General features: G+C 36.7%; 1 protein-coding gene across 1 annotated transcript in view; it reads right to left on the bottom strand.

The window, feature by feature from the left end:
- Positions 1-20,056, bottom strand: part of kcnd1 (potassium voltage-gated channel, Shal-related subfamily, member 1) — a 65,617-nt gene that overhangs the window by 2,070 nt on the left and 43,491 nt on the right. The window contains exons 3-6 of the mRNA XM_026928607.3: positions 13,314-13,476; positions 12,353-12,436; positions 3,155-3,250; positions 2,095-2,333 (exon numbers count right to left, since the gene is read on the bottom strand). Of these exons, the coding sequence (XP_026784408.1) occupies positions 2,095-2,333; positions 3,155-3,250; positions 12,353-12,436; positions 13,314-13,476 (582 nt within the window). The remainder of the gene's footprint in view (positions 1-2,094; positions 2,334-3,154; positions 3,251-12,352; positions 12,437-13,313; positions 13,477-20,056) is intronic.

Genomic DNA, 20,056 nt, shown 5'->3' with positions numbered 1-20,056 from the left:
CAGTAATTTGTCAATGTTAACAATTTTTTATTACTTAAAGAATGACTTTTATATGACTTGTACGTATGACATGTAAGTTCCGTGCTCTTGTTTTACTTTCTTGAAGTTAATAAGCCAAAAATAAATAAATAAATAAATAAACAAGTTACTGAGAAACCAGAAAGTGCAAAGTTCTCAGTCCTAAAGACTTTCCAGTGACTGAAAACTGAATGTCACAAAGAGCTGACACTGGAGACTCCTTCTGTGAATGTTAAATAAACCATACAGAAAACTTTTCCACATCAACAACTATACTATACTCAGTTTATTATTGAAGTAGTTTTTCATAGTTTCTTAAAATGTAGTTTTTGTTTTTATGTCAAAAGCTGGAAAGTACCGTTATATGATTTTTTTTTTTTTTTTTTTTGACAAATTTGGACTCTCTTTTAATGTATGTTGTATAGCCTTAAATTTGGTATTAACTAGTTCATGAAACTCAGACATTGTTCATAAAACAATTCGACATGTTCATGAAACTACGTTATTTGGTGCGACCCTTAATTTATTTTTTTCATTTGTAAACTTGAACATAGGGGTAATTTAAGTTCAAACTAGGCTATGAGTTTGACTGGCACAACTGACTGCTTATTTTAATCCTGCTAACTTGAATAACTTAGCAGTGATGTCTCAATTTTATTTAAATCTATCATTAGAATGACAACATGGGCATATTTTTACTTACTGTGTGCAAAAGCACACATTAGCAAACTGATAATTCCACTACTACCATTAGGGGGAGACATTAGATTGTGTTGTGATATTGTGTATTCATTCTGTGAAGACTGTAAACACCTTTCATTGTTAGTTTCATGTGGGGGATATTTCAGAGATCGTAAACCTTCTTTTTAGATGTAGCAGCTATACAAGAGTATATTAGTAGATCATATAGAACCTCAACTACTTATGGGCCGAGAAAATAAAAGAACAAAGCACTGATATACAAATCCATGTTTTTTGAATAGGAAAACTGAAAATATACCCATAGATTATATAATACATGGCACAAAAACCATGCTGTACATGAGGTTGTCAATCATAATAAGAAGAATTTCAGATTGTCTAATGTAGACACTCCCTCTATAAACTGTCATGAAGCAGCCTATTAACTGATTCTCAAATGTTTTCTTTCAACAGCATGCTATTAAATGTACCAATAGATTCCACATGGACAGGATGAGAAACAAGTTGATAATCTATAGATGATCTTCTAGACTCCAGGAGCCAGATACTGGACAATCTAAATAAAGTGAAAGCAAAAGAGAAAAGTTTGTGGTCTGTAGAATATCTACTAAATTCCAACAACTAATTGGTTAACAGTTACCTACATCACCCACAATGCTGATAGTGCCACCAGTGGGATTTAGTCCTCGCTTCATGTCTACCTAAAGGCAGTGATGCAGCAGCGCTTTAGTATTTAGTCTGTTCAGCTGTACACTCTGCTCAAACAGATCAGCTTCTAAAGCTTCAATTTTCAACTTTTGTGGTCGTTGTGTCGATGATCACTAAATAGCCAGGCCGAGTCTCTATCGTAACTGCATCATACAGCTGCATTGCATTCTGGAACTTTGAGCCCAGTGTTTGCATCAGTGCCCCCACTACTTCTACATTAGATTCCTCATTAATATGATGCTGGAAAATTATAAGTGAGAAAAGAAGCTCTTCTGTTTTTAGGAGCTAACAGTGACTGTTATTATTTACAGTCCTATATATTGGATATTTATGTTTGAGATTGTTGAAATTTTTCCTCCTATTTGAGCTAGAAATATCCACCTATGCCATCAGTGTGGCACACAACCGCTAACTCTTCACAAGAATAGCGAAAATACAGCACCAATCAACAAATTCGAAACAGAATCACTAAAAACATCACAAATATTTCAGCGTGTTTCAGGCTGGATTTCAATCCTTTAATATCTGAATGAGTAATACCATCATCATGGTGTACATATGATGTCATCATCAGTTTACACCAGGTGGCAGTGACATAACCACTACAAGTCTGATCGGATCAAGGTGTAATCTGTAATGAGTGTTATGATACGATAATGTGAGTACCTCTGAGGACCAGACGGGCTTTTGTGCACATGCAGTGTATCGAGTTCCTGGATGCTGCCACGGCTCACTGATACGGTGGAGTTGGCCAGGCGGATGGCTCTCCTCTTTGCCCGGCGAGGACAGCAAGAGGTTGAGACGCCCTGTTGGCTGGAGATCGATGTGCTGCGGCTGGTGCGGAAGCCGACCGACTCCGTCATACACATCTCACTGTAGGTCAGCTCATCGGTAAACTCATGGTTCTGTGGATGTATGTAAGGATATACTAGGTTAGGGGTTATACACTTGTATTAATGCCAAGGAAACGCTATGCTGATCATGTCCATGTTTAAAATCCTACGTCTTATCTACATATATCCTATATTGGATAAATTTTACCATCAGATCTGCCAAGCATTATGCATTTCATGTAGCTCTACATTTTAACATTAAAGTATGCTGCTACAAGTTATCACTCACAAATATGCCAAAGGAGCTTATTTTTTCCCCCCAATGGAAATGACAGATGAGCAAATCAGCCTGTAAAACTAGAATGATTGACAGACCCATAGGTATTCTGAAATCTTCATAAAATATACAAATATATAGTTCAACAAATATATAGTTATTTTTATCTATTAGGAATGCCATTGAAAATATTTGGCTGAAAGTGAAAAAAAAGACCACAAATTTACCTGAAAAAAATAAATAGGCTATCAATGTAATTGATAATCATATTACTGGTACTAACAATTAAAAAGTGATAAACATGATCAACTCCATGGTAGTAGAAACTGAAGTGTGTGTATATATATGGTTTTGTGATAACCACCGGGTGCTTATGGTTAATTAAAAAAAAAGGTTCTGCTCATCTCTTTTAGTTAAAATGTAGACACTAGAAAAGTTGACAATGCACACTTTCTTATTAATTGCTGTATAATTGAGGTAGATATTTTTCATAGATTAGGTCTATGCATTATTCTTCTTCGGGGTTGCCAGGTCTGCATTTTCCTTGCCATTATAAATGTGACAGTCAGTGCCCAAGGCTATTTCGTGGCCTTCTGAACCTGAGGAGAGCTCTCACCGTAGTCTTCTCCAGGCAGTGTAACAGATGGTGGTGCTGGTGCTCAAAGGACGACCTGTTCTTCAGACACAGAGCGCCACTGTCACCATCATGATCCTGAAAACGGCAGCACAGGAGAAAGAAACGTTTGAGAATTAAACTCACGTGGGTGAAGAAGTCAATATCACTACAAACACAGGGAGATCATCACAAAGGAAGAGAGGAAAGATCAATTTCTGCTCATGGTGTATTCAAAGACAAATAAACCTGATCCTAGATCAGAAGAACAAAGGTGCTCTAGGTCAACCAGCTCTGAGCTATTTAAAGATGACTCCATCTATTTCTAGGCTCCAGAGGACCTTTTCTGTATGAACGCCACAATGCACACATTTAAAAATATATTCATTGCCACACGCTGTTGGTAAACTTGCTTTTTGGTGCCATTAGGCACTCTGCTGTTATTTCAAATAACAATTAGTAACTGGTCATGTGAACATATCTCATATCTTTATTGATATTAAGTCAAAAATAACCTTAAATAACTTGTAGTAAAAATGGCATCAAAATGACCAGTTGTTAAGTAAGGAATAAAACACTAGTGGGCGTGTTGTTATTGGACAGTCATCAACAACAGGGTGGTGTAATGCAGCCCACAGCAATTTACAATGATTACAATTTCTAATTCATTAATGGAAGGAATCTTCAGTGTCAGCACTTTGTAACAATCAGAGGTCAGGCTGCAGGACAGAGGACCTTCCAGTTTCATGGTAACATGACATTGATTTTACAAACGAGAAAAACAAAGAGTCTTGTGAGGCAAGAGCCGAGTTGTGTTAGAAACATAACATAAGTGATAAGAGAAAGTAATTTGTTTTATTAAACATGAGTATAAACAGATAAAAACTATAATGTGTTGTTCAATTAATTAATAAATAATTGTCAGCAGTGGCTAAATGCCGTGGTGTCATAATTAAACATTTTGGGATGTGATGTTTTAGGAAAATAATCAACTTCAGGGTAGTAACACTAATTCTGCTTCGTGTCAGACTGCATCACACCACACCGTCATGGATTATATTTTGATATTTAAATGTTTTTTCTTACATAACACAATGCTTATTTAAAAAAATATTTGTTTTTTATTTTATTTTTTAATTTATTTGGAATTTCTTGCTGCTTAAAACGCAAATAGCCTCAGATCACTAGACCTTCTGCTCCTGACGTTTGCAATTATGCTGACTCAATCCCCTGGGCCTGAAAGGGGTCATCTAATGTACTCTTTTCAAGCTGATAAAGTATTGGAACAGTCCTTAATATGTGAACAGTGATTCCACTAAAGTGGAAACGGCCAGGATAAGTGGAAGAGGGCACATTAGATAAAAGAAAACAGGGCATCAGAAACTCACAGGAAGTGCTTCGTCAGCGGAAAAGCACCAGTAACCACTAGAGGCTTTGAATTTTTGCCCAACAAGATCATCAATAAACAGACCTCAAAACACTTAGTTTGTTTTTGCTAGTTTGAAAGTACAGCGATGGAGTACTACTGATGTGTTTCAGAACTGCAGGGCGGTCACGAGAGACGTGTTTGAACGAGTTTGATCACGTAGGATGTAAGATGAACGGAAACAACGAGCAATTTCACTTCCCAAATGAGAAAAAGAGTCACACTGATCCTCTGCAAAGTCCAGGCAAACACAGAGGGATGTTTCTGTGATGGACAGCGATTCAGACGAGCACTAGTAGAATATGAAGTATCACAGACCAGCAGCCTGTAAAAAAATCTGAACAATCTTCAACTATGTGAACTAGTAAGAAAACACCCTGCGTGCAAATTAGAAATGCAGTTATGACATGTACTGTTTAACGTGATTAAAATTGTTATTGCAAGCAAAAAAAAAGATTGAAAATGAAAATTAAAGTTATTTCTAAACATCATCAGCATCCTTTTTTAGGGCCTAATTGGAGGACCTGTAGCCGACTGTGCCACCTCATGATTGTAATTACTTTGGAAATAAGTCCAATTTCAGTGTGATTTACTACAAATTGCATGTCTGAAGCCTTAAATGTCTCTGCATCTCTCGGTAAGGAGGAGCGAATCATCTCCCCTGCAGTGGATCTCCACTGAGTATTAACCCTTCAGCTGCCTTTCTGCATTGAAGAACTGCTGATGGTAATATCACATAAATGACATAAATCACATTCTCCACAGATACAAGAGGTTTGGAGCACTAATCCAGTAGTGATTAAAATCTATGCAGGTTGGACTGACAGTGAAAGTGTATGTATGTGTTAAATGGCTAGACTTTATCTTAAGAAAAGAATAAAACACTTGTGGTGTGCTGTTACAGGAAAATAATCCAAGGATTGGTGTTGCGATGCGGCCCAACATGAAGCGGAGTTACTGTTACCACCCTAAAGTTTATTATTTTCCAATAACACCTCACCACAAAGTATTTTATGGCAATTTGCCAATGATTACAGTTTTTTATTTATTGAAGAGCAACTCATCATACTTTAATTAATCAATTTCTTCTGACCAATCAGAACAGAGAATTCAATACCACTGTGGTATATTAAAAAAAATGTAAGTTCCAGCTGGAGGTTGAGAATTTCAACGATTGATGATCCCATTTCAGACCTTATCCATTTGATTAAAACATTAAAAATCAGCAAAGTTCATGGAAGTTTAATCACTTTAGCTTTTCAAAGTCTGTAGATGCAAATGTGCATAACATTACAGCAGCTGAGCGGGCGAGCTGCTGTTGTTGCAAAACCTCTGCATTTAAAATTCAAATCTAATGACCTAATGTACTCATAAGGAGATTTCTACCCACAAAGCATAAATCGCTAAAGCATATATCTCCTAAACAGCTGCAATGTCTGGTGATAAATTGTCCTCATAAATAGCTGTACATGTTTAAAAGCACAGCTTCCTGCAGAAATCTTGGCAATCTCCTATCTCAGGTCATGAGAATCTCCAAAAACGTGTACATAAACAAGAGCTTGGAAAAATATAAGGCCAAGACAGGCGTGAAAAAAAAAAAAAGCTTGGCCAGGTTTATAAATAGCACGGCAGTGTTTGTAATAGGTTTATAGACCCAAGCTGTAAAATAAACACACATGCATACACTCACATACACCTCCACTCTGGCACTGTAAATATTAAATCATCACGGCTTTCACAAAAAAAAATAATAATAATAATAATTCCACCGGTTGCATTAATCACAATAAGAATTCAGAATGTCTTTCTCTAACCATCTATTATTTTTTTTTATTTTGTTTGTTTGTTTACACAATATTTTCTAGATCTTACTCTTTTTTCTTTCTACGCTTCACTATTCTTTCTTTCTTTCTTTCTTTCACTATTCTGTCTATTCTATTCTATCTTTGTTTGTGTGTGTGTTTGTGTGTTTGTTATTTTCTTTCCTTCTCTATTGTGTTTTTCTGCCATTCTACATTTGTCCATCTTTCTTTCTTTCTTTCTTTCTTTCTCTTTCACTATTCTGTCTATTTTCTATTCCATCTTTGTTTCTTTGTTTGTTTCTTCATTCCATCTATTGTGTTTTTCTGTCTTTCTGTTGTTCTTTCTTTCTTTCTTTCTTTCTTTCACTATTCCTTGGAGTTCACATGTATCAGCATATAAACAGTGGTGAATTTTCCATTAAGCTAGTGTTATTCCACCTATATGTCTTCATTTTGAGACATACCCATGGGGTAGATGGTTTATTCAGGAATGTGTTGTTAGGCCAAGGCCACTGATTGTGCATCGACTACACAACTACACAAGTACACAGGCCCAGAGAAAAAGGAATTGCAGCACTACTGTAACTATCACAAGGAATAGAGGAAATGGGGAAAATGGTGACCCTGGAGTAGGTGTTTGCTCCTGTAATGCTAATTAAGGTAGAATAAATGTTATCTTAAAGGTGCTTTGGGGCATAACAGAGAAAGGAAATAGAGGGGCATGCTTTAGTGGAAAACCATAAACCTTTAGTTTCTAAAGCAGAGGAAAATACACACTATTAATATTGAACTCCAGTTGTTTTGGAGCACACATGATTTTATGCATTGTACTGAAAGCATCTCAGAATGCACGACACGTCACACCTTGAGGCGGATGGGCTAAAACAGCAGAAGACCACATCTGGTTCCACTTCTGTCAGCCGAGAACAAGAATCTGAGGCTACACTGGGCACTGACTCACCCAAACTGGACAGTTGAAGATTGGAAAAACATCTGGTCTTTTTTCAGTCTTCAACTCTCCAGTTTCTGTCCTGTTCTTGGCTGACAGGCGTGGAACCTGATGTGGCCTTCTGCTGTTGTAGCCCATCTGCCTCAAGGTTTAACATGTTGTGCATTCTGAGATGCTATTCTGCTCACCACAGCTGTAAAGAGTGATTATCTGAGTTACTGTAGCTTCCTGTCAGCTGGAATCAGGCCATTCACCTCTCTCATTAATAAAGCATTCAAGCCCGCGGAATTACCACTGACTGGACGTTTTTTTGTTTTCACACAATCAGAATCAATTTTATTGACCATGTACATCCAAAGAATTTGTTGCCGGGTTACAGTGTTACCTACAGTGCTTATAAAAAACAGCGGACATACAGTACTTGAATATTGGACATTGGACATAAGTGGACTATACATTACATCTATCCATGTAAACTCTAGAAATTGTTGGGCATGAAGATCCCAGGAGATTTCTAAAATAATCAAACCAGTTTATCACCAACAATGCTTTCAACAATGCAACGCCACTGTCAAAGACTCTGAGATCACATTTTTTCCCCCATTCTGATGTTTGATGAGAACATTAACTGAAGCACTTGATCTCTATCTCTATCTTGCACTGCTGCCAAATGATCGGTGGCCTGGTGTTCCTATTAAAACGGCTGGATAGTGTATGCTGCAATGCATTCCGAGGAACCTCAAGCCATAATAATACATCTTTGCTTTGAAAACATCAGTAACCTGTTTCTCATTTCATTGATCCAAACCCTTAAAATACATTACTAGCCAAACCAGATTCTGTGGTTTATTTATATTCCACATCTATATTATTACAGGTTTTTAGACATGAAGGACCTTGAAGAACCTTGACATTACTTGGCTTTGAAAAGACCAGTTTGGTATTTCATTTCATTTGTCCAGTACATCCAGAACCACAACACAGCCATATTGGACAGCATCCTTTTTTTTTTTAGATTACAGTAAGATACTTCATCCAGCAGCTGAAATAGATCGGCGCAGCTTTGCAGTTTCTCCATGTCCCTGGATCTCTGGCTCAGTCCTCCATATCTGACATTATTAACTCTGTCTTTATAATTATCAATGGATCTCTAGCCCACCTCTCATCCTGCTGTTCTCTCATCCTCACCCCACACACTTTCTACAGGACCTGCTAATCAGCTCTGCTAATTACACCCACTCGGTGCCTGGACACACAGCTGGGGACAAGGCTAAAGAGCCAGGCCTGAGTGTTAGTCACCCCACCAGATGGATAACCACAGTCCCAGTTTGATTTATTCTGAGACAAGCCCTTTCACTGTGCGATTACAATCTCTGCCCAGTGTGGTTCTACATGGAATCTTTTGTGTATGGAAAACTCTGTTGTAAGGATCTACTTACAGTAGTAAACAGGGATTTCCAAAGTCTGGCCCCAGGGCCAAATGCGACCCATGGACAGACGTTAACTAGCCTGCGGCATCTCTCTTACAATGTATGATATGCGGCCTGCTGTTGCAATTTTTCCGCTCACCTGACGGTGGCAGCAGACTGTGCTAACACAGTTAGCTAAAATGCAAGAGGCTTTTTAATCAGACTACACCTGATTTATTTACAGAACAATATTTATTCATGGTTACAGAGAAAAATCAAAGTTAACACAAAACTTGTTAGTCCTGTGTGAACTATTAGAAAAGAGGTTAATTCCATAACCCTGAACGTTCTTTGATATGTTCCTTTGGGGGAACCTTCCAACTGAGGGTTTCACAGTCACAAAAAGCACTTTAAACAAATAACCTTTGAAAAAAAATGTTTTGTTTTGGTTCTACTGCCTCCAAATCATCAGTTTAACCTAGGTTTAATTTAGCTTATCTATATTTCCAGAAATTTATATTATTCATTAATTCATTCATTCATTCATTCATTTATTCATTCATTCATTCATCTTCCATTATCACTCATCAGCCAAACAAGAGGAACTACCCAAACTCTTTATTTATGGTGCTAGATTGAACCTTTTTTTTTTTTTTTTTACAATATTTGAAAAGGTCTAAATCAAACGGCTCTGAAGTTATCTCCAACCACCTCGGGCATCACTGAAGTACTTCGATTTGTTAAAATTCTGTTGATCAGGCAAACACTTCCACGGAAATGATGTGCTGGCATTAAACTGAATAAGAATAGTGACAATATAGGGAAACACGCAGTAAACGTTTGTGGTTAATTGGAAATGCAGAGCTTCAGGGCACAGGCATTTATTCGTTTATAAGGTGCTGTAGCTGCAGCTATTATTGCACATGTATGAGATAAGGTTGCGAGCTCACATAATGACGGTGTTTCATCAAAGCTGCATTCATGAATCCCTTCAAAATGATAATACACTGCAGGCTTTGTTTCCTTCACATAAAACGCTGAATACATGAAAATGTAATTTTCAGACCCCCTGGGGCTTCATGCTAACATTTCCACTCATTAGCCTGAAATACAAAAAAGCTTTCAAATGTCAGATCTCCATCAGGCTCATATTGCTGTCTAGAATTGTCTCATATTATAGGAAAAAAAAATCATACTACTAAATGCATCAAACTCTGAATTCCCTTTCCTGACTTGTTGAATTTAAAGCTGCAGTGTATAAGACACTGAGTTAGGGGAGTAAAATATACTCTAAAACATGGAGTTTCTGAGCTGTCTGAGTGGACGTCAGTTTTTGGCAAGTCTGTAATAGTAATTGACAGTCAGACCTGTCAGGTAACAGAAACAGGTTGTTTTTATATAGGACATCATACAGCAGGGGTCGTAAACTGGTGGACCATGGTCCAGATGCAGATACCTCAAAGTAAATACCTTAAAATACAGTAAAATACCAAATGCCTTTAAAAAATACTGTAGTAGAGCCAACGTATAAAAACGGATATGAACGTATAAAAAAACTGACTTTAGTTCAGCGACTCCCGTTTTCTACAAAACAAGCAATAACCACTTCAAACGTCTTATTTACAGTGAATTCAGAAAGTATTCAGACTTCTTTACTTGTTGCATACTTTACTGTGTTGTGGATTTGATTTTGAATGGATATAATTGCCAGGTTTACCCATCAATCTACACATAATCGCCCATAATGTAAAAAGTGTCGAGATTTTCAAAAATTAATTAAAAATCAAAAACTGAAATCTCTTATTCACAAAAGTATTCAGACCCTTTATTCAGTACTTTGTAGAAGCCCCATTTAACAGCAATTACAGCTACAGGTCTTCATGGATAAGTTTAAATTTCTGGAAAAATTTCAAACAGGGTTTGATTTTTTAAAAAATATCCAAAACTTTGAACATCCTGTGGAGCACCATTAAATACATTATTAAGAAAAAAATGGAATGAATATCATACAATTGAATTATCATACAATTGTGACTCAATTGTTACACTTCATATTTATATTATGGGCTATTTTGTGTAAATCCATGACATATAATCCAATTAAGTCCATTTCAGTTCCAGGTTGTAACAGTACAAAAAGTGAACAAGTTCAAGGAGGGTGAATACTTATGGAAGCATTGTAATTATATTCTGAAAATCAAAACTGCCATACTAAATAGTTTATCAGTATATCATCCGTGTTATTGCTATTTAGATTTGTGACACAGCCTTCACTAAGCACTACGCAAGTCTCTCAACTTGCAGCAATCCTGATTATGAAATGTTCTACCATGAGCGAGTACAATTCCCAAATTGTGCATCCAGGAAGTTTAAGTTAAGACCAGTTTAAAAAAAAACTTTACCATATACTCAAGTTTTTTTTTGAAGGCTGCACCCTCAAGAAAATTTGGAAAGACTTTACAACCAAAGGGAATGTAAACAAAGCCATTCAGGTTTATTTCAACTCATTTCTTCAGGTTACTAGTTTCCGGTTCTTGCATTTAGAGCAATAAATGTGAAGGAGTCTTATTCCTCCAAGCCCTTCAGCTTTATAACAAATGAGATCTTGTGTCCATAAAGTTAACAACATGAAGAGAAATAAAGCTCCATCATTCTGTTAGAGAGTGTCTTAAATTTTTCTTGAAGGCAGCTGAGTTTATGATGCTTATGTAACTTTAGCAAGAAGGTCTTCTTATTCAATGTGTTGTTCTAACATTCAGCATTTTACAGCAAAGAACTGAGCATCAGCTGAGAGCTAACAGTGTGTGTGTGTGTGTGTGTGTGTGTGTATTAGATGTCTTAGGTATGCAACTGAATATGAATACATTATTACGTATTCTAAACAGATATAAAAACAGATACAGAGCTACCGCTCCATTTACCCCACACAGACCGCATGCTATGCTTTGTCATTCTTGACAAAGTGAAATGAATTATTAAATGAAAATCTTACAAACTTTTCTGGTCTTTTTGGAATGTAACAAACCCCAAAATGAAAGCAATTATGATAAAATATTATTAGATAGCTATAACTATAAAGAAGCATTCCCTAATTTGGGAAAGGTGTTGTATTGAAAGATAATTAACTTTAGGACTTGAATAAAATTATGTTCTCCAGCTATTTATTGTTATATTTTGTGAATTGTGAGTGTTTCCAGGGGAATAGTGGTGGGGTTCGCATAATAATAATAATAATAATAATAATAATAATAATAAAAATTTTCTGATTTAAATCCGAATCCAGGTACAGATACAGATAGTGGCATTGCTGTATACTTTGTGTGTGTGTGTGTGTGAGGGAAAAAGAGCCATGTACAATAATTTCACTAAAGAGAGGGTCTACAGATGGTTCAAATTAAAACAATATTAGTCTTTATCTCAATGATGTCAGATGAAAACAGCACTGGCGCACCCTCCATTACTGCAGGTCTCCTAACTACTGTGACAAGACAATCCCATTAACACACAACATGACGTGTGAGTGTAAGTGAACAGTGTCTCAGTGTTTGTTTGTTGCTCAAAACCCACAGAGAGATCCCATTCCTTCAGACTGCATACTGGCACACAGTTACTCACCTGTAGTCCGCCTTCATCTTTGTACTGCAGGAATGCATTAGTGGTTCCTTTCTTAGCCAAGCGAATCCTGGCCAGACGCACTTTCTGTAAAACAGAGGAAACCTCGTTTCAAACGGCTGCATCAGCACTTATCCCAAAGTGGTCAAGTGGACTGCTGGTGCAAAAAATACTGTATAAAGCCCTGCTTGTGGAAACTCTGAACTCCATCTACTTCGGAAAGCATCTGCTGTTGTGTTTAGATAACACAGTAATCATAAAAAGTATGATATGATATGATAGAATTCAAAACTCAACAACCTTCAAAAGACCATTAGAATAACATAAAGAAGACAAAGACTTTTAACTTATATCAAAAACACTAAGTGTGAGGATTCACAGATTTCATTAAGTGAAAAAAATTTAGTTTAAAAAATCATATAGTGTATGTTAAAATAAAAATAGTGAAAAAAATAACCTTTTGCCTTTACAACTGTTTTTTATTAGATTTTTATGATGTTTTATGATTGCTCATTTGTATCCTGTAACACTCACCCTCAATCTTCTTGACATTTATTCTATTGATTTCACTTCATGTTTTAAATAATAATAATAATAATAATCTAATTTATTTATAAATGTTTTATTTACTTGTTTGTTGGTTTAGTTATTTGTTAATGAATTAATTTATACATAATACTTATTTATTATTGTTATCTTTAATGGTTTGGGTTTCTGCTTTGCAATTGTAATTCTCAATGTCACATAACATTTCTCTGATTCTGAGATTGACTTCAGCATTAAAAGAAAGGCACTACATAGAAATTCACCTGAAACTGTAGGGCTTAAGTTCCACCTATTAAAAAGACTAATGTGTCTATTGTTCACTTGTTACTGCTACTACTCAGGCCAATTATATAAAATCAGTAACACTGGAAAAAAAAAAAAAAAAAGCTTTTGTTGTTTGCACAAACTCTCTCCGTACCTGCTGGGCACGCATCTTGTCAGCTCTCTGGTTCTGGTGGTAGATGCGACTGAAGTTGGACACTATGACAGGAACAGGAAGTGCGATCACCAGGACGCCACTCAGAGAGCAGATGGAGCCGAAGATTTTGCCGGCGATGGTGTTAGGAACCATGTCTCCATATCTGCAACACCCAGCACACATATACTTAGACACAAGAGGTCAGGATAATAGTTTTGCGTATAATGAGATAATGCAACGTACAACATTTCATACAATATAAACCAGGATGAAATAACTGAAGCCTGCACAGGGGACTTTGAAGGGAGAACTCTTTAAGCAGCTAGTTTGTGCAGTCATTTATAACTGAAGTGCTGAAAAACAGTGACTTTCCAATGCCCTTCTAAACAGTTATTATAAAGGACACTAATGAACACTTTGTCCCTGAGATTCTTGGTGTAGATCTTACTCTGGAAGACATAACGGAAAAATAGCAACCAGTAAATATATATTCTGCTATAAACTGGGCTGAATATGAAGGGCTATACATGAGAATCTCATTCTCCCAGTTGTGAAAAATAAATAAATTATAATTCATCTTCACTCTTGTAAAACTGGAATCCCCCTATCTATCCCCTTTGGATTAATATTGTTATGTCATTTCATATGTACACTATATTGTGGATGTTTTACTGCCAGTCATCAGATTTCTATACTGCCAGCGAATGTACATTATGTTAATATAGTACATTAAGTATGAATCATACTAATGATACATTTATTAATAGTAAATTGTGACATAATTACATTTCGGTCCGTGCAGCTATGAGTACCTGTCCATCACTTCAAAATGAGTTTTTGCTATTGTGACTAACATTTACTCACATATTCCTAGCTAGGAAATTCTAATTATTTGGTAACAGTCACAGCAATTAATTACTGAATGGATTCATTTATTTGAGATATTTGGTCTTGTTCACCTAATCGTCTGAGATTGTGAGAGTTTTTCATGTTTAACCAATATTTTACTTAGCTAATATTTACTTACATTTACTTGACTAAGATCTACTAAGCTTTATTTGGCTAATGTTTGCTAACATTTACTTAGCAGACATAATGCTAGCTAGGAGCAAATTATTTGGTAACAGTTGCATAAATTATCAATGAATTTACACTTCTTATTCGCATACGTGTCTGAGATTGTGAGATTTTTTTTTTTCATGTTAAGCCAACATTAGCATTACTTAGGTAACAATTATTAACTAATTTTAACTATGCTAACATTTCCTTAGTTAACATTTAGTTAGTTAATATTTACTAAAACTTAGCTCTTAATTATTGACATTTACTTGACTAATATTTACTAACATTTGCTTACCTAACATTTACTTACCAAACATTTACTTAATTAACATTTAGCTGACATTTACTAACATTTACTTAGTTAACATTTAGCTAACATTTACTAATATTTACTTGGCTAATATTTACTCAGAAAAAAAAACCTGGATTGCTAATGCTGTTAATCTTTGTTTTACTCCTACAGAGAAAGTGAACCTTCTGAGTTTAGGGAAGAGGCATACTCATTTCAGAATGGACCTAAAACATGACTGAGGTGGAAGTAATTCTCACTTTTTTAATGCTATGACCTGAACTGTGTTTGTGGTAATTCATTATGTAGGACGGTGAGCGTGTATGAGATTCATCGTGTGTGTGGACAAGGTCCCAGGATTTTACTGATTTTCTTTCCATAAATGATTCAAAAAGTCTACTTTGCTGAAGCTTTTATACTAATTGGATGAATTTCTTTGGGAAAATGCATATTGGTTCTTCCATCCTCAGGGATCCAAAGCTCATCTCTAATCACCCGCTCATTTAGCACAACTCATTTAGCAGAGAGATTCCTTTTTAATAGCAGGGCCTGTAGCCACAGACAGGAAACACACCCATGCTGTCAACTATTCACACACACACACACGCACACACACACACATATCCTAACATGCTCAAGGTGTACACAGGTGTGTACAGTCAGAGTCTCACACACACACACACACACACACACACACACACACACACCGCAGCTGTGTTCTTGCTATAATAATTCCCTGTCCTCCTACACACTGGTGGATCATTAACTTCTTTACAGGGCTCGTCATGTTTCTGTTTTGACCCATAAATCAGGCTGGCAGGCCAAAAGATGACACGAGCTGAACTCAGACAGGAGAAGCCACGCTCCAATCCTCCTACATCAATCAGATGATTAGCAGCCAATCACAATGAGTCATAACAGCCCGAGGTCTCTGATGTCACCATCGATGAAAAAATCCACAGCACAAAATGAGAGGCAGAAGCACGATTGCAGAAAACAGCAATGAAACAGGAACAAAAATTGGTAACTGAGCAGTGACTGAGCATTTGTGACTGTGATATGTTTTAAAATGTTTTATTAATGTTGTTTTTTTTTTATTAAATTTTCTGCTAACATCTTCCATCCTTATATGTATTGTTTTTTTTTTAACTTTATTCCTTGTCTTATTCTTAATCTTTTATGTAAAGCAATTTGAGATTTTGACTCTAAATTAAAAGTGCTATTATTATTATTATTATTATTATTATTATTAGTATTAGTATTAATACTATTATTACTGAGAGTGGCATGGTGATGCAGCAGGTGGCATTTCTGCCTCACGGCTCCAGTGTCTCAGATTGAATCCTGAGCTTGGTTTACTGTTTGCATGGAGTTTCACATCTTCTCCCTGTGTTCACACAGTTTTCCTCTGGATTCTCTGGTTTCCTCCCACTGTCCATGTGTGTATGTGAATGTGTGTGTGGTGCCCTGACATAGAGTGAATTCTCCTGCCTTGCACTCAGTATTTCCTGGATTAAGTAGGATAAAGCAGTTATGGAATGAATGAATTACTGGATCGTGGGATCCAGAGCCTTTCCAAGGAACACTGGGTGTGAGATGGGAATATACCCTAGATGGGGCACCAACCTACGCACACACTTAGGGGAAAATTATCACAGCCTATTCACTTAGCAGAATGTTTTTTTGGAGTTTGAAGGAAACCAGAGGATCTAGAGGAAACCCACATGGACAAGATACAAAACTCCATACAGATAGAAACCCAAGCTCAGGATTGAACCAGTGACCCTGGAGCTGTGAAACGGCAACATTGTGCACCACACAACTGTGCCAACCATAATTACAGGCGACTCTAGGAAATTATGAACGAGTCTAAAATAGTGCTAACAATGATTGCAGTCATAATTAGTCCCATAAGTGGAATAATGATGTCTCAGAAATTTGAATGTCTCCTGATTGTCTAGTTAAAGCTTGTGCTAATATAATTAACAATACACAGAGAAATTAAAACCAGCTCATTGTGTTAGAAAGTGCCTCAAATTTTGTATTATTGGCAGCAGCATTTACAAAACTAATCTAACATTTGCAAGACACTCCCATCCTTCAGCGTGTTGTTCTGACAGCTGAAGCTCGCTCAGCACTTTAAAGCAGCCAAAGACAAACCAGGCGCCAAAGAACTAAGCAGCGGCTAAGAGCTCGACGTGTGCGTGAGAGAGAGAATGAAAGAACCCTATCAGAGCGCACTTACACATTCACACCATGTACTGTTGTTTCACCGGGGGGATCTGCAGATGGCTCAAATTAAAACAATATTTGTCTTTATCACAGCGATGATAGACAGAAACACCACCTACACACTCTCTGTTGCTGTGACTATCCCAACTATTACTGCAAGAAAATTCAATTAAAGCAAGCTGTTTCTTTTTTTCAGAAATAACAGAGTGATTCTCAGTCTCAGTTCTGGGAGATCCCTGTATCCCCATCTTTCTCAGTGTGTGTACCAACATTGGAACCCTCACTGAGAGTAGACTGATATGTCATTAGTAAAGGAATATGCCCACGCTCAAATCCACCTTTCCAAGCACCAAAATGAGAAAATTAGTAATAAGTACAATGAGCAGTATTTAAAGGAGCAATTTGTAATTTTTAGACGTGTTTCTAGACCTGTAATATCAATCAAAGATATTTTAAAGATATATCTCAAGAAAAACTAAAATTCATAATAGAGGGTGTCCAGAAAGTCTAGATACATAAGGGAAATGAACACTCTTTAGCAAAATATCTTCCAAAATCTTTCATACTTAGTTTATATAATATATATATATTTTTTTTAACATAGCCTTTAAGAATGCCTTTGACAAAAGAAGAACGTATTGAAATCATTCTCATGGCTGGATAGGGAAGCTGTCTCAAGACTGTGATGGACTTTAACAGGAACCATGGCAAGCACACCACACACGACACTGCTGCCAAACTTATTAACAAATTCAAAAACAAAAAATAAGTGTTGAGGACCAACTGGGAAGTGGACATCCATGAACAACCACTGACTAATACACAACCGATGTGGTGTTGGCGTACACAGTCCCCTATGTATGGAGACTTTTGGGACACCCTGTATTTTAGCTTGTCAGTGTTTTCCTTGCAATCACAATTCACCTTACGGACAGCAGAGGGTTCTAAAAAATTACAGTCTGCTCCTTTAATGTTCTCATCAATGTATGAAGCCTGCATTATTAAGGCAAGACACAACAAATGAATAGGGTCTTTTTTTAAACAATAGTAATCACAATCAATTCTTGCCAGCTGATTGCTGTTAGTTAAGCATGTTTAGCTTCCTAAATGAGCTCTACCATGAAAGCTCTTAGATACGGAAACCCTCTGTTGTAGGACTTTACACAGAATTTTTAAGAGTTCCTTTAAACAGAGGTGTAGCTACAGGACAGGCAAGGCAGGCAATTACCGAAGTCCACAAACCCCCCAAAACCTCCAATGGGTAATGTACAACACTATATCAGCAACCCCTTTAAAAGGGTCCAACTCGCTAACATGTCTAACTTTTCAAAATGAAGAGAACTTTACCTGTCAGGAAGCCAGAAAAGAAAGAGAGAACAAGAAGAAGAGGAAAAGAGGAAGCAGGACTGTGGCAAGTGGTGGAGATAATCTAATAAAGAAATAATCAAAGATGACAGCTGTAGGCTCAGCTAGAAAATAATGTAGTGCTAGACTGGTATGGAGTGTGTAATATTAATTATTTAGCTTTCTTGGTAGAATTTGTCATTCATCACAGCTTGGTCATTTAAGGTATATGCAGACCATAAAAATACTGGTCAATACTTCACCAAAAAAAGGTATTCTGTTATAGCATATATGATGAAACGATAGTTTATCTAATTGCAAAGCATAATATAATGCTAACATGTTCAGACATTCATATTTTATATACTGTTAGCTTAGGGGATTGTCTAATGCATTATATTTTTCTATTACTGTAAAGCTATGAAAAAAGGTTCAATCTTTCATTTCTTTATAAAGGCATCTGGGTAACATAATGGGAATAAAGAGGAAGAATTACCAGAGGAGCCTTTTGCATTTTCCTGCCTGTGGTCTCTAGAAACATTTCTGGAACATCACAGGAACAAGCTGAAGATCCCTTCAAGCTTCTAGATTAAGATTCCCTTCCTTCTGAACTACTGATCTCGAAAAAAGTGGACAAGATTTTACTCCACACCATAGTCTTGCCTTCTTTAAATATAATGTCACATTCACTCTGTTCCTCCTTCGCTTCCCTGCTCCCCTTCAGCAGCCCTGGAGCACCATCAGTCCACCTCCTAATCTCATTCTGCACTGGAAACCCTCCAGTCCAGGGAAGACAAGAAGATCAGGAGATGGCCTCAGGCACACAGATAAGGCAAAAACAGACACACATTTGTAGAACTACGATGTCTGTTATTCTTATCTTGCTTTGCTTTTCTCTCTGCCATGTTCTGTGCATGCAGATGTTCATTAACATTACAAAGCATCGCCACTGTGCAGGATGGAGGAGGTTGTTATGTAAAAGCTTTCCAAATCTCTTCTTTCCTAGACTAAGATGACATTAAAACCAACATTATTTCTATTTAAAGTGGATGAATATTTTGGAATACTTTGAAAAATGAAAGCATATGGACAATTTGACAGTTGCAAGACATTTGTCACATAAAATGAACTGATTCTGATCGCAGATTCGGAATAGACTTGAAGGTATCCTAAACTCTACAGTCTGCTGAAAGTCTTGGTCGTATAACCAGCAAAAAAGTATGCTATGCACGTGCAAGATTTGGCATTTAATGTCACCATAACAATGAGAAGATACAGTAGCAAGGCTCAACTTTGTAATTATTAAAAAAATAAATGTGTGACATTAAATTTGCTAGTTTGTTGCAGCTACTTTAATGCTAAATGACAAATTCACATAGATCCTGACTAGGAAAGGAATGTTTTCATGCATGATTATTGTTTTATTTTGTCAAGTCAGTGCTGATGTGAGCCATGAACTCCTCTGGCCAGAGTTCATTGCAGTCTCACAAAATGGCGAACTGGACTTCCTTTCCCATCAGCCACCACCATTGCCCTGCCTCCTGATCATGTGCGCCTGTTTCCCATTCCACTCACAACATAAATAACCCGGACATTCTAACAGTCATTGCTAAGTCTCTGTTACTTGTTGTATGATGTTTCATGCCTTGTTCTCCTAGTTCTTGGTTTGTTCATTTTGTGGCTCAGGTTTTGACTCTGTTTATTTTATTTGCCTGTAATTAAATAAATTTGCCTATACTTGACACTTTTTAACAGTTTATCCATCTCTTGTGATTGGGACTTGTACAGTGGATGCTCCACAAAAACTGACTTCTTG

Source organism: Pangasianodon hypophthalmus, chromosome 8, assembly GCF_027358585.1.
Source record: "Pangasianodon hypophthalmus isolate fPanHyp1 chromosome 8, fPanHyp1.pri, whole genome shotgun sequence".
Lineage (NCBI taxonomy): Eukaryota > Metazoa > Chordata > Actinopteri > Siluriformes > Pangasiidae > Pangasianodon > Pangasianodon hypophthalmus.
The sequence above is the reverse complement of the archived record's forward strand: the minus strand, read 5'-3'. Positions and strand labels throughout refer to the sequence as shown.